A 22,229-nucleotide genomic window follows, 5' to 3' on the forward strand; every position below is an offset into this window, starting at 1 on the left:
TAATAAACTAAAGTTACCAAAAAATTTCCTAGTCATCTTTAGTTTTGCTAACCGGGCGAAACGGTATAAAACATTATTACACATGATTAGTCTCGAGTTAGTAATAGACAGTTTGTTAAACAATGAACATGGTATTCCCTTCAAATTGCCCCGTTTATCAAAAAATATCATATTTGGAAAAAAACCACTCCATACCACTGAATTCTACATAAAAGACTAACTGTATAATGTCACCTCGGGGGAACAAATAAGGGTCTAACCACCTTCTGTTGTCTCCGGGTGCTCTGTAGAGGGCTTCGAATATACTGTCGAGAGCTCCTCTACTTAAGTCCATTTTCGGGGTATGGACTTGGAAAATATTTATCTTCGGTGTCTTGCCTTGAAAGAGGCAAGATATGTCTTACATGACAATTTTTTCGTCGAAATAAAACACCAAGTTAAGTTGAAACAATTCTCAGCCACAGAGTATGGAAAATAAATGCAGGAAGCAGAGCCCCGTGAGCACTAAGCTCTCGGAGAGCCCGTGAGGGACTGACCTGGCTGACCTGAAAATCGCCAATATTTATATGCGCTGTTCGAGCGATAAATAGGGATTTCCAGGTCAAGAGCCAATGGGAAAATTCGAGGCGGGGCGATGCGCATCGAAATGCGTACTAGTCCACAGACTATGGCATTCGATGACAATAACAAGAAGATTTTAAACAAATGCCCGTTATAAATCTAGAAACAACTTACTGTGGTGTAGCCAAATTGTATTTGGCGCCAAATCATATCCCCTCGCTATATTTTTATCACCAATCTCAGGACCGTATTTACTTGACCACCTAGTGGGATCGGCGAATTATGCTACCGGGGTTCACTGCGTGGAGGTGCACGTCCGAACTGATGGTTGCCTATATCCGGGTGCCAAATATACAAAACTATGAAACGTTATGACGAACGTTACGCTGTCTAGCGTGATGTTGAAGCACCATTCTCTACAGTATTATGAAAATTGTCGCGCGAATATAACGTTTAACCAAAATAATGTTGGTAATCTAAGCGCAAAGTCGTAAACATGGGATGTAAAAACAATTTTGCGATCTTTTTGCTGGTTGCGACTGAATTGTTAAGTGTTACTGTTGGTAAGTCTTTTTCTGATGGTATTTTTCGGAAAATCAATTTCGAAAATTCTATTTTTTTAAGTGATTAATGTTGTGATTAAAGTTTTCAATACATTGTATTAACAAACAATATTTCAGAAGACTAAATAACGCTCTAAGTATTATTGATATGAGTTTGTTCAGTAATATTAGCTTTATAAGAACCGCAACTTACTTAAAATTAATTATTAATCTATATTTTGTTCTTGTATTTAATATAATAATATAAAGCGTGCCTCATTTTATTAAAAAAATCAGTACGCCATCAATACCTACTTTCAAATAGCTAAAATAAAATTTTATAAAAATTTATTTATGAAAAACGAAGGTCGGGCTTAAATGAGCTTAAAATTCGCAACTTATTACGATGTATTCAACGACCATGGAAAATTTACTACATTTTTAATAAAAAAGATGATAAAATAATAAAAGGTTTATTTCTGGACAGAATTACAACGGATATTCCAATTTTTAAGGCATACTCCAATATTTTTTCGTATTTTTAAATTCAATTAAAAAAAAACGATAAAATACACATAAATGGATTAAAAATGTCATCTATTGTGTAAAAACATGTTTTGAAAACCCTTGGTTTTTCATATTTAAAGAATATTTACATGCCTTTATAAAAAACCAAAATAATTATCTAAACTACAACAAGATATTTTTAGTTTATTACTTATATGTTTATACTGAGTGGTCCAAAATTGTTGTCTACGCTAATTATGTTAATATGGGATAAAATTATTTTTTCCGATTTTTTATATTATTTAAATAAATAAATAAATACTTTTTTTGTCAATTATGATATGTCTTGAATTGGTCAGATAAATAAAAAAAACAAACAAATAAATAAACACACTACACAAAATAACAACAAAAAGAATACTCGAAGTATAATAAATTATTTTAGTGGTGATAAATTTAGTATGGTTTTGAATAATATTCGTTCTGAGATATAAAACAGATGAATATTATTTTTGTTTCTAGAGGAATTAGGATTTTCCACGATAATTGCGGTTACCGGGCACTGGCTTGAAGTCAACGAGCCTTTGTAGAAAAATATACCACAATTGCCAACCGATGCAGTATTTCTTGAATGTTTTCTTACATTCTTTCACTATCTCATCTATTACATTTATGAATAGCACTGGGCTGAGACTTCCCCCTTGTCTAACTCCTTGAGTTTCAAATGGTTCTGACTGTATACATATTTAACATTCTTACTGTATTTGTTGTTTTCATGTATATACTCTTTGTTGCTTCTATCAGTTCTTCACTTACTTTCTTTAGGCTTTCCCATATATCTTTTCTTTTGACTGAGTCGAATGCTTTTTCCATGTCTATAGAGCTCAGATATATTTCTCAATTTTTTTTAATGGTTTTTCTATTACTTGTTGCATGGTAAATATATGGTCTTGTGTGTTGTGTCCTTTCCTGAATCCACTTTGTATGTCCTCTAATTTATGTTCTATTTCTTTTCTGATTTTCCTTTCCATTATGGTTTCGTATACTTTTGCTGCTACGCATAGTAGTGATATACCTTTATAGTTCTTATCATTCTCTGAGAATTACTTTTCTCTTCCATATTAGGTTATATAGTATAACAATTTTTCTTTTGCTTTTACTTCTATATATTTCATCATTTCTTCCAGTTCTGATTTTTCTATAGTTTCTGGATTTTGCGTGTTTCCCATGGATACACTCTTGTGCTTTCTTTTTCCATTGTATTCGCTTGATTTCCATTCAGTATCAGCTGGAAATGTCCCCTTCATCTTTCCATTATTGTCTTATCGTCGTTTATTATTGTTTCTTCCTTGTTTATTATTTGTTTCAGTTTCGTTTCTTTGTTGCTTCTTAGGTTTTTCAGTGTTCTATAAAATAATTTTACGTTTTATTTGCTGTTTTCTTCCATTTTTCCCCGAATTCTTCCCAACTATTCTTTTTCTCTTTCTTAACTATCTCTTTAACTTTTTTTCTTTGTTTCTAATAATTTTCATATTTTTGTTGTGTTTTGTCTTGTATGTATTCTTTCCATAATTTCTTCTTTTCTTTTATTTCTCTTTTCACTTCATCATTCCACCAAGACGTTCGCTCCCCTCTGTTGTTATTTCTTGTAGTTCCACATATATATTTAGCTATTGTATCATCGCATTTTTAAATTTTCCCCATTCTTCTTCTACTGTTTCTGTTATTTCATGTTCATTGTCCATCTCTTTCTCTAGCCCTTCTGAGTATCTTATTTTCGTTGTTTCTTCCCTTAGTTTATAAATTTTTATTATTTCTTTGTGTTTTCTGTTTATGTTGATACTGTCCTTCTTTATCATGCACGCTACTCCTGCCTGAGCTCTATTCGTTTCTTCCACTCCACTGTTTATTAGTAACATTCCGTTTTCTAATATTATTGATCCTTTTCCCTTTTTCTTTGTCTCTGTTATAGCTACTATTTCAATGTTCTTATCTCTAATTTCTTCCCCCAGTTATATTTCCTTTCCATTTATACCTCTCACATTCCATGATGCCATTTTCAAAATTGTTTTGTTCTTTACTGTGTTTAAGTTTTACTTTAATAGGTTTATTCTTCCGTTTGTGTTATTATCTTTACATCTGCTCATGTCCCTGTTCTGTGCCTGTTTTGTTTCTCGGTCCGTCATTTTGTTTTCTTCAGCTAGTTTTTTGAACAAGTTGGTTCTGTATTGTATGTTACTTTTTTTATCCGGCATGTTTTTTGTTTCCATTTCCATTTAATGCCTTCAGTAACTATGAAACCATATCCAATTTTTGTCCTTTTCCTATTAGTCTTTTCATCTGCTGCTATCTTTCTAAGATTTCTTTGTATTTCTATCTCTTTTAATGGTTTATCCTTGGCTTTCAGTATTTTCATTTTATCTTCGAATTTTTTACATTCGATAACACACATTGTTTCATTTATCTTTTTTACCCTATTTGTACCCATAAGAGAAGAAATTTCAAAAATAATAAAATATATTTAACATCAAAAAATAATGGAACAAGTCCATTATAATTTTCACAAAAAGGGAGATAGAACTGAACGCGCATTCTCTAGAGAAATATGCTTGTTACAGGTAATATACAAAGTGCTCCCCATACTAATTAAAAACGATTAGAAATGTACGTGAAGAGAAATCTAGGAGAATACCAGGGAGAATTTTGCAAGAGAAGATCAACAACCGATCAAATTTTTATGCTAAAACAAATCCTGATCAATTGCTATGAATACAACATTTTAGCACAAGTACTTAGCTTTGATTACAGAACCATCTACGATACAATAGACAGAAACGAATTATTAGAAACACTAAAAGAATTCCGAGTGCCAGAAAAAATAGTAAGATTGGTAAAAATGACAATTAGAAATATCACTTGTGCTGTGAAATGGAACGGTTGAGTCTCAAAAGAATTCAAAGTTAAAAAAGGTGTTCGCCAAGAAGCCCAGTGTCTGTCTACCTCGCTATTCAATATAGTTCTAGAAAAAATTTTCAGTGCAAATGGGATAAATAAAGCCGCCACTATTTTATACAAAGAGCACCAATGCTTAGCGTATGCTAATGATGTAGTTATCATTGCAAGAAATGAAAAAGAACTGGCAAGTATACCAAAAAGACTGATTCGAGAAAGCTCTTAAATGGGATTGAAACTTATGTAATGATAATAAATCCAAGTACATGGAAATCTCGAACAAAAAAGGAATAAACACCAGGGGTTCCTTTAAATTGGAGGTAGATGATGGATCAGTTGTAGAATTCAAGAACGTGGATGAACATATGTACTTAGATACTCTTATTGATAATATCTATAAGAAAGAATCTGAAATCAAGTTGGGACTGACCAAGAGCAACAATAGTGGTGGGGTCATGAACAAAATAATTAAGGAATAAGATATATCTCGTTATACAAAAATAAGAGTATACAAAACTATAATTATAGACCCACAATGCGTAAAAAAAATGGTTGAATAGCTTTAATTTCTTCATATAAATCAGTTGCACATTTGCAACCGGATTCATATTTGCAGGCCATTTTCCGGGATCATCTAAAACCAAGTATATGCGGGAGCTTCCTACACTGCAATCCAGATTAACTGGAACATTAATTGTTCTATCTTGTTTGGTGGTTTCAGGTTCAGGCGTTTCAGCATCAGCACTCCCACTATCGCTATTATTGTCATCAAATCCTCTGTCTCTATCCGCAGGAATATTCAATTGTTTGGTACTTTTTTCTATGGTTTGGACTTCGCTTAAAGTTGAAGGTCCTAAATATGTATGTTTTTCATCAAAAATAATTCCAGTGCACCGGTAAGTTTTTTTTCTCCACAGTTTTTGCCTCTTTTATTTTTTTATATTGAAAGCCTGAAAGTCGTTTTCTTTTTCTTTCGGACATTTTGAAATTATCACTTAAGAACGAAGCTGGGCGAATTTAACAAAGTAAATCCAAAAACACTTCAAACAAGTTGTCCAAATAATGTTTCTCCAAATAATATGTAGCCGTAACGCGTATACGAATAAAATTGCTCTGATCTCGACGTTACTTCGAAATACAGTACCTACTGTGCAAAAGAAACGGGTACACTACTATATTTTACAAACAAAATCGTTTATCAAAAGCGTGTCTAAATTCATCGAATTCTCAACTAAAACTGAACATAAGGCATAATAACCCATCTATAAACATAACCATAGGAACAATATTATAACAGAAACTTTACAAACACTTCCCTAAATTCTTGTAAAGTATATACGTGTGAAATCCCAAATAACAGAAGTCCGAAAGCCGTCAGCCGCATTGAATTAAGAAGTTTTCCCGAAACTGCTTTATGACTTAACCTGCAAAAGGGCGGCAGTTCATAAAATAAATAATATTTTCTGACATTTTTTTTAGATTAGGATGAAATAAAGAAGTATACATGATAAATGAAACGCATTTGAGTATTATCACGTACTGAATAATTATTATTGTTTGCAATATTAGAGTTCACAGAATTATATGAATCATTACTATTTAATTATTTGAATTCATTTTCGTTTTAAAAAAGTATTATCACCAGTGGACTGCTTTTGGCCGCCCCTATTGTTGGCCGCCCGTGTGCGATGCACACTTGGCACACGTGGTAGCGGCGGCCCTGCCAACCCTGCAATAACAAAAGTAATGAAAAAACGTAGACTAGAATGGCTGGGACATCTAGAAAGAATGCAAGGTAATAGAAAAGTCTAGAATACTGGTTGGAGAGTACCTAAAGGAAAAAAAAGAGAAATACCAAGTAAGAAATGGAGAGATGTAGTAATAGAAGATTTCAGAGAGATGTCAGAGGCTTAAAAGGCATATTAACGCTATACATACATACTTTAAACTGTAGAATATATCAGAATTGTCAATATGAATGAGTCAGAAAAAATTAAATTATTAGAAGAATTTTTTTATTATTATTATTATTATTTATTAACAAAACCAAAATTTGATTAATTTATTAGTGTTTTCCGAAATGAAAATCTAAATGTCAAAATAAACTTATTTTAAAGTAAAATTGTGGCTGATTTTAAATAAAAATACTAAAATAACATTAAACGACATTGATTTAAAGATGGAAATTCCAAATAATTTATTTACAAAGACAAAAAGCCTCAGTTGTGTATGTCAAGTAAAAATAATCACTTTGTTAACATAACCTGATAATCTATCATAACCTGATAAATTACCTTGGTTAAAACTAATGGTTATTATCAACCATAAGTTTCCGAAGTCGATAATATGTGAATCTTTTTTGATAGATTGCAGAACCATATCCTAACAGTAATACTAATTTTAATAATTATCGTGGTCAAAAGACTGAAATGCATACGTACACTAAACTACTCTTAGATATATTCTAAGAAATAGATACGTTTAAAACCAATAGGTCTTTTTTTAAATACGTTTTTTCCACTTCGTAATTCACTCGCTTAGCGTGAATAATATTTTAAATGATGAGTACAAGTAGATTATCAAAACATCGATTAATAATATCGCAAATTCGAGGAAGAACTACAAAGAAGCAAAACTGATTAAGTCACGTATGATAGATGACATTATTTCAGATGACAATTCATGAAAATAAGTAAATTGGAAAAGGAAAGCAGAGAGTTGAGTCGCTCAGAATCACAATGACCTAAGTGTAAAATTTATGTTTTGAGATATCGGTAACTAAAGAATTAAGCTAAAAATGAAAAACGAAAATTCGTCTTGTACGAAAAAATAACTATTTAATTGGGAATAAGCCACAATTAAAGGTTAAAGTAAGTTTATTGTCGTTTTAATTTCAACTTCGGAAATCGTTCTCGATTTCCGAAGCGGCCATCATCAGCCTATGCTGATGATATCAATATTGTTGGGAGAGCGGAAAACGCTGTACGAGAGACGTATGTAGCATTAAAAGAATCTGCTACAAAAATGGGTTTAATAATAAACACCAACAAAACAAAGTATATGAAAATAAGCACGCAACCACAAATCCTACTACAACTTTTTATAGAAAATGACGTCATCAAAGCAGTGAACGAATTTGTATACCTGGGAGCACTCTTTAACACTGAAAATAATACTACCGCAGAATGCTATTTTGGGCTCAATCTCCTCCTTAAATCTAGAATTATATTGAGAAATACAAAGATAAAACTCTTCTTCTTCTTCTTTACGTACCGTCTCCTCTAAGGAGGTTGGTAATCATCACAGCTATTTTTACTTTTGAGATTGCAGCTCTGAAAAAGTCGACCGAACTTTAATTATACCACTTTCTCAGATTGTTGAGCCAGGAGATGCGTCTTCTTCCAAAAATAAAACTACTAAACAACGCTAACAAAAAAAAAAAGAAAACATGTTAGGATGTTTCGAAAGAAAAGTACTAAGGCGAATCTATGGAGTGTGGAGAAGACGATACAACTTCGAACGTGATAGAATATACCAGGAACCAGATATCGTAAAACATATTAAGATAGGACGTCTGAGGTGGATACTGCATGTAATGCGGATGGAACAAAATGACCCGGCTAGAAAAACGCTCCTTGATAGACCCATTGGTCGAACAAGAAGAGAAAGACCCAGAATAAGGTTCATTGATAACATCGATAAAGACATAAGAAATATGGGAATATGCGCTTGGCGGGGAAAGGCGATGGATAGAGACGACTGGAGATAAATTCTTGAGGAGGCTAGTACCCACGCAGAGTTGTAAAGTCAGAATGATGATAAAAATCGAAGGACACAGAGGAATTGGTGGAAAAAGCCTCATGATAGAAGAATGACCTTGGATATGGAGAGTAGAATAACTGTTTAGAATAGCTCAAGACAAAGTCTTGCCATAAGATATCATATGGCACGTTAAGAAAAGAAGAAAAATCAAATGAGAAACAGACAGTTGTTTTAATAAAAATTTAACTAAAAATAGGTCTTGTTAATTATATTATAGCTACCACTTAAAATAACCATTTGATAAGTTATTTTTCATTCATTTATTATTACTAAATAAAATACTCTATTATTGAATTGTATACATAAAAATTGAAAACAATTTTGTTTTAGTTGGTAATGTGTTGTCCTCGCCTCACATTCTTCTTTCGGGAAAAGAACATGTCTTGCAGAAAAACCAAAATTTCAGTATAATTTGCCAAGGAAATCAACCTATAAACTGGACTGTGCCACAGATTACAGTAAGTTTTTTAAGATTAGCTTTTTTAGAAAAAATTATTTAAAATTGATTTCGAGCGCGTAGCTGACATACAAAATCGCAGGTGGCTTCAAGCGCTGTTTCTGAGAGAACATCACACGTTGTGGTAATCCTATTAACCTGATGTTGAAGTTCTTTGTAACCATTTGCAATTAACTTCAATCAAATAAAAGGCAGATATCGAGCACAGTTTTTTATTAAATCTTTTCCAAGTACTTTCACTCTCAGAGAATCTTTAGGGACATTTTGTTAAAATTATAGACCATTTAACAATTTTATAAATGTCATAAACATTAAAAAAATACATTTACACAATACTAGACAAAGAACAACCAGTTTAAAAAAAATTAAAATTAAAGAAGCTAGCTAGTGGGCGACAGCAGGAGAGAGGTCTCTTATGTATACATATATATATATATATATATATATATATATATATATATATATATATATATATATATATATATATATATATATATATATATACATTGCTAGTCAAAAGTCCGTTCCCCCCACCTCGTATCTTTTGAACGGTTATACTTTTAATAGTGAAATTTGGAGGAGGTAATAAACAGACGTATACTTCTTAACTAGTCATTTTATGTGACGTAATAGTAACAGATGACGTTACAGCGCCACTGTGACAGATAATTTCAAATAGGACCTTATGGCAAGTGATACCTCGTTTGAAAGGTATTGAAAATTTTGATGAATAAATTAAATAAATACTTATATTGTAGTTTTGCATTTATTTAATAAATATTAAGACCTCCGCCTCTAGTTATTTGTCAAAAAGTTGACGTTTTTTAATTCCCTAGTTTTTTTTACGTCAACGTCAACTTTTTTGACAATTAACCAGAGGCGAACACTAGAATTATTATTAATTAAATGCGAAACTACAATTATTTTAATATACCTATTCAATCATACGAATTTTGTTTGGATTTAAGATGATTTTGACGAATAAATTAAATAAATACTAGAATTGTAGTTTGAAATTTAATTAATAAAAATTCTAACGTCTGCCTTTGGTCATTTGTCAAAAAAGTTGACGTTTGTCAATTTTCTAGTTATTTTTAGTTTGCAAACGCGTTTATCTAGTTCATCCCAAACCCTTCTCTCAGTGCGTCACAGTTTATCGAATTCTCTCTAACGCATTATGCTAGAATTGACAGAAAAAAACGTGAGTCTGTGATTATTATACATAGAACTTAGAAAATTATATTTCGTTCACGGGTATTTGCATATTAAAGCGAATTCTACTTGCGGATATATAATTGGTCGGAGTTTAGAATACGCTAAATAGATATCCAATCAATGATGCGCATAAATATAATTTGACGCAGATGGTCTCGATAGTGACAGTACTTTGACAATGTCAACTGATAAAATGATAATTGTTATTCCAGGATAGTATTTTTAGACATTTTACAGTGAAAATTTAATTTTGTATTTATTGTCATAAAAATATTTTAAATATGCCGAGATATACAGAGAATGAACAAAGACCAATATTAAAATTATTAAATTATTTTCAATTAGAAAAAGAGGCTGGGACATATTTATTACCAGTTTCTGCCGTTCGTGAAGTAAGTTTTAAATTATTCTAAAAAATATTCATATTAGTAGTTTAAATACTATACATTTTAGCCATAGTGGTTGTAATAAATAATAATAAATACATAAATAAATGTTAGCTAATTAAGCACTTTCCTTGGAGTGTATAGAATAGGAATTATGACAAACTGTCGTTCCAATATAATGCACAATAAAAATTTTTATACAGGACGGGACCTCTAATATGTAAATTAAAAAAGAATTTGAATTCTTAAAGTTTTTACTCCACATTTTCAAAAAATAACCTTTTCACATTTAGCCGATTACGATCCTTCAACTGTCAGATTTAACTAAAATGTCATGCAATAATTCTCGACATTCTTAAAATCCTATATGACGTCAAAATTAGTGACGCACTGAAAGAAGGGTTTGGGACAGACTGTACCTGAATATTAAATTCTGTTTCTGCTTAGGTTATCAAGTTGTTTTTAGTTTGTTGTTCTTAGTTAATATTTAGTTTAATTATTGTTCAATGAGACCTTTAAATTTTTACAAAGGCAGAATTGTACGTACTATAGCCTACAAAGTAGCAGCTGTGTTAATAATTGGTGAATGTGGAAATCATTTCCATGCAGCGGAACGTCTTTTTAATGAGAGGGACTCCAATCGCCCAACATCGAGAGCTTATTTGAGGAAGCTTCTTCGGAAGTTTAAACAAACAGGTAGTGTTCAAGATGTCAAACGATCTAGGTGACCAATAATTAGTGATGACAAAAAAGTTTACATAATTTTAGAAATGGTAATGAACCCTAGTTCTTCTACAGCCCAAGTTGAATCTATCTATGGAATCAGTCAAAATACAGTATACCGATTGTTAGCTTAAAATAAATTTCATCCATACGAATTAAAAATTGTGCACCAACTTTCAGATGATGACCCCGACCGAAGACTAGAATTCTGTGAAAATATGTCCAATAAAATTAACCAACAGCCCGATTACATAAAATCAATTTGTTTTAATGACGAAAGTACTTTTTCTTTTAATGGAAATGTTAACACACACAATGTGAGGTATTGAAATGACATAAATCCTCACGTCTTTCGTGAAACACATAGTCAATTTCCAAAAAAAAAATTAATGTTTGGGCAGGTATTTTGGGAAACCACATAGTCGGGCCTGTTTTTCTTAATACTAACCTAACCGGTGAAGTGTATCTGGAGATGCTACAAAATGCATTTGAACCATTAATACTTGAAATTCTGGAGGATAATCGGATAATCCAGGTGAATTCGGCAACTTAAAAATAACGTTTTAACAAGATGGTGCTCCTGCACACCATTATGGTGCAGTAAGAAGTTACCTAGATAAGGAATATCGTGGCAGATGGATTTGACGATGAGGTACGATAGAATGGCCAGCTCGGTCAACGGACCTCACACCAATAGAATTTTTTCTATGGGGATACTTGACATCTAAAGTTTACGCTACAGCACCCGACAATATTGACATTTTCAAACAACTAATTGTTAAAGAATGTAGGGCAATTTTCCTCGACACATTTAAACGAGTATTATGGCAAGAGTTTAGAAATATAATGCATCACTTTCAGGAAGTAGCTGGAGCACATTTTGAACCCTTACTATAAGAAATGGTTGTTAAATATTTATTATTTAAATGAGAAGCTACAATCTTTGTATTTATTTAATTTATTTATCAAAATTAAACTGCTTAATACACAGCATCGTGTTCTGTCTTCAGCAGAGCAGTCTCATTTAACTTTCTTATACGTTTTTACATGTCTTACCTTTTGTTGCCTCATTTTAGGATTCAGATAAAAAAACATGGACAACGTTTACGACAATAGCTGAGCCCGTGAACAACTCTAAGTACAAGTATGGTCTTCGCCTTAAAATAACCAATATGTCATATCCATTTGTAGGGTTCTACAATTGTCATTTTCAGAATGCTAAAAATATAACAGAAGAAAATTCAGAGAATAGTAAAGTATATCTATTTGTAAATGGTAAGTACCATATTTTAAATCATTTATATTACACAAGTGTATCTTTTTTAAAAACTTAATAAAATTGTTGTAAAATTTTAATTAAAATCAGCTAAGCACTTTTAGCACGTGACATGCCAGATTTGAAGCTTCCTACAAGGAAGAATACTTTAAGAGTATTTTGTATATTCATTACAAAAATCAAAAAACTTAGGTCTTATAGGAAGTTATAAATACCGCATAAAAAATTAATTGTTAACACAAAACACGTTAAAAAGACACATAAAAGGCCAAAGACTTTGTTGTAAATCCTTCTAAAATTTAAAAAATTACATTTGGTAGTGCTTATTAAACCAATGGCTATTTGATTAAACAAATTGATAGCTGTGGATGAAGAAGATCTCAGCTTTATGCTCAGAAAACTAGAAGAAGAGTATAAAAACAACGGAATGGAAATAAACTTGGAGAAAACCGAATACCTAACAACAGAAAACAAGGATATGAGAAACCTAGAGATAGACGAGGGAAGACAAATAAATGGAACAGATAAATTCAAGTATTTAGGAACCATAATATCGAACCAGGGAACAACAGAAGAAGATATAAACAACAGACTGAGACAAACAAGAAACTGTATAAGACAACTAAACTCAGTGTTGTGGGATAAGAACATTACGATAAAGACAAAAAAGAGAATATATAATACCCTGACAAGAAGTATCCTGACATATGGGTCCGAAAACTGGACAATAAACAAGAGAAATAGAGGTAGAATAAGAGCAGTAGAAATGGAGTTCCTGAGGAGAAGCTGTAGACTTACAAAAAGAGACAGAATTGAAAACGCAGAGATTAAGCAGAGAATGGGAGTGCAATCAGACATAATCGACTATATAGAGAAAAAGAGACTATCCTGGTACGGCCACGTCAGTGGACAGAGGACGCTGGATAAACAAAATCACAGAATGGAGCCCGATTGGAAGAAGAAAGAGAGGAAGACCCCGAAGGTCATTGGGCCCCACCCTAGATGGAGACTGGAATGACAGGGAAAATTGGAGAAAACGATTGAGTGAAGGAAGACAGTGAAAACTGTGGAAATCCTTAGTAGTAGTAGATAGCTATTTAATTGGTTTAACCAGGCTGCCAATAGTTTAATAAGAACTCTCAAATACATCAGTTTGGGATCAGTGTTCGGCGTTTTACGGCGAGCAGAGCGGACTTATGTTGCTGACCTTATAGAACGAGTATTATAAGACCTGCAATGAGTAAGACACTGTGTTGTAGAGTCAAGTAGTCATAACTTGGCAAAATATAAAAGAGTGTAGCGGAATCCTTGACTCTAGGAAATAATTATTAAACCGAAGGGAATCGGATTTATTGATTTCTCTCGGAGGTTGTTTCCCTAGATAGCGTGCGTTATATCGGCGAAAGATCAGAGGTCACCTCGGCAGCGCTAATGGCCCCAAAGCCTGTAGGGAGGGAAAAGCAAGTGGATCCCTCTCTATTGCACATCAGACAGTAAACGACCGTGTAAGGGCCGTAACAAGGACAGCTGTCAATCGGTCGAAAAAGATCTTTGTAATGTCCTCTAATTGCCCATTGTAATCACCATCCTCCCAGCCAGCCCCGAAACTTCTGACTGTGATTCTGAGCAACTATCAGATAATTTAAATGCTGATAATACTTTAGAATCAAAATCTAAAAACACCAATCTCACTGAGACTTGGCTAACCAACTTAAATTCTAACCCACAGAGCAATCACAATTCATGAGCGAATACATGCAGGCAGGAGAATCCAGCAGAATCCAAAAAAAGAAGACCAAAAAATAACAAACAAAAAGCGTAAAACCAACGAAAAACCAGCCATGCCCGATAAACCAGCCACGATCGAAAAACCTGCTAACAACAAAAAACTGACAAGTCAGCACAATTAGGTGCTGCTAAAAAGCAGACGAGAATAATACAATAAAGAAACGTGGAAAAAAACGAGACAACGCCATAACAAACAGCAACAACGAAAATATCGCCAAAACCACTGGCGATAATTCTAAAATCTGATAGCAAAACTCAATAGATTTTAAAAATGGCAGCTGACAGAAGGATAGGCTCTTCCAACAAATTTGCTTGATCTGACAGGTTAAGAGTAATTCAGACGAAAGGTAGAAAAAACTATCTAGAGATAGTAAAAGTGCTGGAAGACTACGACGAACACTGACACAAAAAAAAACAAATTCTAGAATAAAATTCATTGCATATCCAATAAACAAAAAAAAAGACAACAAGGGTAGTGATCAGAGGCCCGGGAGAATCTACGGACTCTAAATCCAACCAGAAAGAGCTAGAAAATAAGATCGTAGAAGTAATACGAGTTTCGAACATGATCTCCAAAAGGAGGATAAAAAGAAACTATAACTCTTCCCCGTTACAATAAAAGAGAAAGACAGTATAACAGACCTCTGTTATATGACAATATATAAACAAAAAGAAAAAAACTATAAACAAGTACGCGCTACGCGCAACTGGCGAAAAAATTAACAAAAAATAGAGACGCTTTAAAAATAATAGCGACGAAAGATACAGAAAGCCTCATAGCAAGTTTCCATGGGCAAATGCGAAACTTTTATCATTAACTTGGTTTGCAAGTTTCTGATTCACTAATAGAGCGACTATTTCTTTGGCTCTGGTGTCTTTCGCAACACCACTATAGAACAACTTATCAATTTAAGTAGTTATCTAGTAAGATTTTCCTAGCCTAGCAAATTTATTAAAAAAGATTTTTTTCAGACAGTGGACATTTTGATGTCAAATATTTCAGAAATAGGGTTGAACAACTTCACATAGGAGAAGGGGATACCTTATTGATACCGTGTCGTCCAACGGCGCCTGATATCGAGGTGAAGCTGTCCATAAACGGTGGTAAAGTAAGCAAATTAAAACAATTTAAGAGGGGTACTCGTGTAATTTTAAAAGTCAGTAGGTTAGTCAGTGAATAATTTTCTAAGTATTTGGTAAAGAACGACCAAATTCGCCTCTTAATTACCCCATTCCCTGCTTTTTTTCTGTTTTTTTTTTTGTTAAAAGTTTACTTTTTTGTCTAAAAAGATATATAGTTTATTTAATAAAATTTAGAAATTGGTATTTTGTCAATTTTTTTTGTGTTTTTTTGAGTGTCCCAAATGGGAATCGTGGCAGGTGCCACGAAAAAAAAACCTTTAATTATAAAAAACATATTTTATTAAAGATAGACATTAATTTACACTAAACTTAATATATTTAAGAATGCCATTTTACCATACATTCTGTATAATCCTACATTACATTTGATGCATTGTTTTTTTTTACATTTTTACATTTTTTCTGTTTCCTTCGTTGGTTCTTTCCAAAAAATGACCTATCTTGTTCAGAGTCCTCCATGACTATCTCAATTTCATTTTGTTTAACTGACACTTGTTTTTGATCTTCTAATGAAAATATTTTTTAATCTTTCCACTTTTTTGTCCTTTTTTTATTTTGCTTTTCCTTGTTCTTAGCTCTTTCTTCAAATTCTTTTCCTACTTGGTCTTTTTCGGGAGTGTCCGTTAAAATCCGTATTTTTCCACATTTCCTTTCAGCTTTTTTTTTACGTGGAAAAGCTTTTGGAAATGGCCTTACAGGACCAGGACTTACAAATCCATTTGGATTATTTTGGGAAGTATGAGGGGTAGCCAAAAATAAATTTTCTGTAGTCTGTAAAGTTTTAGATAGATTTGGCCGATCTGTAATTTCGGCACTGATAAAATCTCTATCTGTTAATACAGCTGGATTGTATGGACAAATACCAGTATGTGAAAACTCACCTATGGTATTGGCAGGTGTAAAAGCTCGAACGTAAGCACTTCCTACAAGTTCAGGTATTTCTTTTAAGGATATCAGTTGTGCAGGATTGTTAACCATCCAGTTATCGACTGCTTCATTATAAAATCTTTTAAATGGCCCAAAAACGTTGGTATTCAAGGGCTGTAACTTATGGTTAGTATGAGGTGGAATGGTGAGTAGTATTACGCCATTATTTGTACAGATGTTAAGCCCTTAATCCTGGATCCCAACCCTCGGATAAATTAAAATTGGGGGAATAGTGTTACCAGACGCACTTATAGTACATAAAACTGTTACCAGTGATCCTCTTTTACACGATGTTGCCTTGGACACCTGCTTTTGCCCTTTCTTAGCAATTATTTTCATGCGGCTTATGTGCTGTTGTAACTCCCGTTTCATCTGCGTTATATATATATATATATATATATATATATATATATATATATATATATATATATATATATATATATATATATATATGTAAAATCAGGTGTAATCAATTCCCTTTCCATGTGGCATGTCCTACACTCGTGGCTTCTGGTGTTCTAAGTGATAAGTTATTATGTCGTGACATAAAACCTCTTAGAGAGTCACGCGTAGAAGCTCTGTTTTTCTCCCAAGCTGCTGATTTTTTTTTTATTATTTTCAGTTTCAAAGAGGTAAGCAAACTTTCTTACTGCGATTGGAGTAAGTCCATAATGTAAGTCAGCACATTTGAGTAGACATTGAACTAGCAAATAATATTCTTCTTGATTAGTAAAAAATTGCGAAGAATTAAAGTTTGCTACAAACGATATATTTTCGTTTGATTTAAATTTATTTACATATCTAGATAGAGTCGTTCTATCAATATTATATTTTTTAGCGACTGTGCGGATATTACTATTAGTGCTACATATTTCCCATACTGTAGTTTCCAAAATTTCAGAATCAGTAGGCAGTCGGCCTTTCGATTTCCATTTAAAAGGCATCTGTAAAAAAATTTATATTGTGAATGCCTTAGTGCACATTTTAGCAGAAAAAGCAAACGATTGTGAGCCCACATTTTTTAATATTGAAAAGATAGAAAACATAGTGGCAAACAGTTTTTTTTATCATGATTAAATATGTAAAATATGTTCAAACTCCCCTCGTACCAGTAGCCACAATAAACTACGATTTTTCATTTAACATAATAGCCTAATAAATAATTGAACACATGCAAGTATGTTCTCTATGCACATATCTCTAAACATAATAATGTAAATAAAAAAAAATCGGTTGCCTGTAAAGTCGGTTTTACGGGCGAAGATTTTACGTGACAACGTCTTTTTCTCGGTAGAATATTTATTGATATGAATATTATTAAATTGCACAATAGGAACAAGGAATTGAATGAAAATAAGAATTGCACAAATTTTAACTATAGAAATATATTTTGTTTACTAAAACATTGTACATGTAAACTTAAACTTAACTAATTTCTATTTGAGTGATTTTGTTGAGGATAGGACGATGATAGGAGAAATAGCATCGCACCAGCGGACCGATCATGTTTGAGTGGGAGAGAGACGCAAGGCATTCGCCGGTCCGGCGGGCCTCTGTCTCGTTCGGTGACTCATCGTAACAGACGTGAGCGGGCGTTACACTTTTTCATGAGTGACTCCGAGCCACAACCTAATTTAAGACGTTGTCACGTCAAAATCCTTATTCAATTTGATAAAAAACTTGTTTAACCTCAAAAACAACTTTTCACTCAAACTTTATTAACAGACTTCGATTTGACATGGGACTTAGATAACGATAAAGAAGGAATAAGTAAGCATCCACTAAACGGAAAAATAAATTAACTTAAGTATTCATTATGGATGTAATATTTATGGCTCAAACCTCCACTGGCTCAACCCTCCCCAGTCTCCCCTATAGTCTTATTATCGTGACGATATAGTACATACGCATTTACAACTGTCACATCAATAACGTTTGTAAAAATGGGAAAATACCATTTGTAGCCTCCTTCCTTTTATTCGATATTTACTGATGTACCAATCCAATTTATCCACGTGGTGAATGTATTGTAATTATGTATACAGTGAGGTTGTGTAATGTTGATCTGTTTTTTTTAGTCCTGACCATCGATTTACTTTGTCTAATGGGCTCGTCCCTTGGTGGTTAGACACATTCTGACACATTTATTATTTTTCCATATGACACCAAGCACTTCATTTTTAGTATCAAATCTATAATCTATGGTACCTCGGTCTTCCTTCTTCAAGTCGGTTTCTGACTTCAGCGGACAATTATTGTTCATTCTGTTAGATCGTACTGTACCAGTGGCTGCTATTTTTTTATCGGTTAAAATCTTCATCAAGTTGAAACTTGTGAAAAAATTGTCAAAATAGAAGACGTGGTTTGATGGTTTTTCGATAACAGATATATTATTCAGTATCACAGATGCTCCTAAACCTTGGACTTCATGTTCATCATCCCTTTTTCGAGTGTACAATTCGGTATGAAAACAATACCCACTTTCGGCGCAATACATTGTCCACTGTTTGAAGCCAAACCGAATTGCCTTTACCATATTGTTTCCCATATTGGCTTTCCAATATTGTTGATTCATTTTAGAAATCAACGGACCAATTTTAAAATTTGGTTTACGTGATTTTTTATTTAGACAAGCATTACCATTGAAATGTAAATTTCTTTTTATTTATAAATACCTGTTTTTTGATAAAAATTTTCTTACACTCTCTATACATAAATCCTTATTTTTACACTAATACATTTCAATATTCCCAGAAACTTTCTTAGACAATTCACCGAGAACGTAGGCATTTCTGTTATTCTGTCCAGCATATGTGACAGATTGTTTTACTATATCACACATAATGTTGTGATTAAATAGCATCTCGAACACTTCTACAGGAGTTTTTCTCTTTAGAGACTGACTTATTTGTTCTTTAGCTTGTACAATATCCGTATTATCCCCAAAGTTTTTTATAAAGTCTGACCTACATTTTTACCAATCTGAATTTGGTTTTAGTTTCCGAGCTTCAGTTTTCTTTTGGCGTTTATATGGGATTTCGTTTTGAGTGTTATAAGGAGTCTCAACAGGTGTCTCATAAAGCGGTGATAATGATTCAGTATTTATAGCAGCTGAATGTATTTCCAATTTGCCGGAAACATCTTTAGGGCACGTGTCTTCTAGAATATCGTCATCTATTTCTTTAACATCAGACACATCATAGACGTTATCGGGTGGCAATTCAACAATATCAATTCCATCACCTTCATCGCCATCCAAGAAATGGGGGTCATTTATAATATTCTCTAATTCAGCCAATTTATAAAATCGCCTTGTACTCATTTCTGAAAACAATAAATAAACTTATGTAAAAACCATTCATTGAAACTTATGTTTATATTATTTATAGTCAACATTATTATGGCATAAAGATACTAAAATCCGAAATATTATTACATAATGGGTATCACGCTAAAAATCCTAGTACAGTCCTGTGTGTTAATAACTAAAATGTGCTAATATAACCTACAACTGAATATTATATATGCCTAAAATTAATTTAAAGCTAAAAACAATACGAAATCAAATACTTAAAAAATAGTAATATTTCTCAAAATAACTTAACCATACAATTTCAACTTTGTGCTTTGTTTATTCGAAAAATTATGCAGACTAACTAAAATACCGCCACTCACTATCTAAATAGAAGTATTGTCGTTGACACAAAGCCGTTTATCTTGAAATTTATAATAATTGCTGCCAACTGATACAAAAAAAAACAAACTTGATCCCCAAATGGGGATCGTGGCAGGGAATGGGTTTTAAATATTTTTATCAGTGTCTCACATTTCCACCACATAACAATATAAGAAAAAAAACGTGACACGCACTTTTTTGAATAATATATTTACGGTTTGTTTTTTTATTTTTGGTTAGGTTCCACTAAATGTACTTTTGGAAGGAAAAACTATGTACTGGTATAAAAAGTTTTACGGCATCTTTACTAATGATACAACCAAGGAAGAAGAAAAAAGGTTTTCTTGTGAATACACAAAAAATAATACAAGAGCCCAAAAAACTATTGGATATATATATGTTGAAAGTAAGTGGTTTATGAAGTTTGATATATCAAAAAAACGAAAATTAATATTTTACTTTCAGTTTAATATATTATACTACGTCCACTCTATATTTTCCCGTGCGTCATAATTCATTTTCAAACAAGTTAAATCAAAATATTAAATGAAACGTACGGCGATGAGTAGATAATTATCATTGATACCTACTACTGTCAATGTAATAATTACGAAATGGCTATTATCACGGTAGATGTATTTTATAAAGTTAAATTTAATAAATATATTATTTATTATAATTTTTGTGTATTTGGATTAATATTCGCCGGAAATAGGATTAATAAAAATATTACAAAAAGAAGATTAAAAATTAATCTTAATATTATTTGTACAATAAACTTTTTTTGTTTTAAATTCTTGGTATTATTTTGGGTACTTTTTTGGAAAATAGTAATTATTAAAATTAGTTTAATATTAAAAAGAGATTAAGCGTTTATTCTTTTTCACTATTGAGAAGATTGAGAAAACATGAAAGTGAAGGAAATGGTTTTTTTTGTAGATATCTTTTTCTTCATGTTTCATATTCTTCATATTCATATATGAATATGAAAAAATAAAAGATTGGGTAACTATATAATAATAAACTGCTAACCGATTGCCAATCGAAATAGAAACTCATGTATTTTAATTCTCGTCACTGTCTACATCTGAGCTATTACCAGGATTTATTATTACTTAGAGCATGGAGAAGAGTTGCCAGAGACAGGGGCGAATGGAGGATTGTTCTGAAAAAGGCTTTGGCTCATAAAGAGCCAAAGATGATTAGTATGTCCGACACATTAGTTTCCAAATTAGTTTTATTGCGTTAATTTTACAGTGATAACGAGGCAGTCTCAACACCTCATGACCATATTCTCGGAAAAACTCGTCAATTACAGATATATTTTCTTTTCTGTTATTATTGGTTATTTGTAGCAATTCAGCTTTAGAAAAATGTGGATCATATCTTATATACTAAAACGCTAAGCCCTTTTCTTGTCTACCACTTTACTCAAAAACCATATTAGATAATTAAAATATTTTTTCGGAATATTATTAGTATTACTTATGAGATTGTCAAGATATACTTTTGGTACAAAAATTCACTTCCGGTTTTGAGATGACCGGAAGTTAAAATTTACTTTAAGTTTTAGACCCCACAATGTATATATGGATCGAAAGGTCTCGTCGAGACGAATCTAAATATGTATTTCCGGTTGCGATCCGACACCGAAAGTGACCCGAAACGCGCATAAAACGTCAAGATAAAGTAAATCTGACACCGGATTCGTGATCAGCATGCAAAATTAACTGCTAAATGATATCCATGTCGACATTTGATGAACTAAAAATTGCATTCCGGTTTTGACGTCGACTTCCGGTTTCGTTTTATTAGTCAAATCAATAGAGAATTTAGCGTAGAGTTCAAAAATGTAAGTTCACGAAATTATCATTTATAGTTTTTGAGTTATTGATAAAAATATTTTTACTTCCGGTCATTGTATATATTGTATATTTTTCTCGCAAAATAAAAATTTCATTTAAAAAACTCGATGTCGAGTTGGTCCGCTAGTTTAATATTATTTGTTATCAACCAACTAATAATTTCATCTTTCCTTGAAGTAGTTGAAGGTTATTTATTTAAAAGGACACTGTGGTAAGAAGTATTATTAATTACAACCAATGAAGGATATTCTAAATTAGGTATTAATTGCGTTCTTATCCACTTAATAAAAAGTTCGTTGTTCATTTCTCCATGATAATCAGCTACGTTAGATCTTGAACAAAACAATAAATTTGCTCCCGAAACAAATCTTTTGTGTGAACAATTACAA

At 32.3% G+C, this 22,229-nt stretch overlaps 1 protein-coding gene across 1 annotated transcript in view; it reads left to right on the forward strand.

Moving 5' to 3' along the window:
• The first annotated feature begins 1,011 nt into the window (after positions 1-1,011).
• LOC140444334 (vascular endothelial growth factor receptor 1-like) overlaps positions 1,012-22,229 on the forward strand; it is a 96,313-nt gene continuing 75,095 nt past the window's right edge. Inside the window, exons 1-5 of the mRNA XM_072536086.1 lie at positions 1,012-1,124; positions 8,715-8,842; positions 12,242-12,440; positions 15,202-15,338; positions 20,216-20,381. Of these exons, the coding sequence (XP_072392187.1) occupies positions 1,058-1,124; positions 8,715-8,842; positions 12,242-12,440; positions 15,202-15,338; positions 20,216-20,381 (697 nt within the window). The 5' untranslated portion in view covers positions 1,012-1,057. The remainder of the gene's footprint in view (positions 1,125-8,714; positions 8,843-12,241; positions 12,441-15,201; positions 15,339-20,215; positions 20,382-22,229) is intronic.

Source organism: Diabrotica undecimpunctata, chromosome 1, assembly GCF_040954645.1.
Source record: "Diabrotica undecimpunctata isolate CICGRU chromosome 1, icDiaUnde3, whole genome shotgun sequence".
In the NCBI taxonomy this organism is placed as follows: domain Eukaryota; kingdom Metazoa; phylum Arthropoda; class Insecta; order Coleoptera; family Chrysomelidae; genus Diabrotica; species Diabrotica undecimpunctata.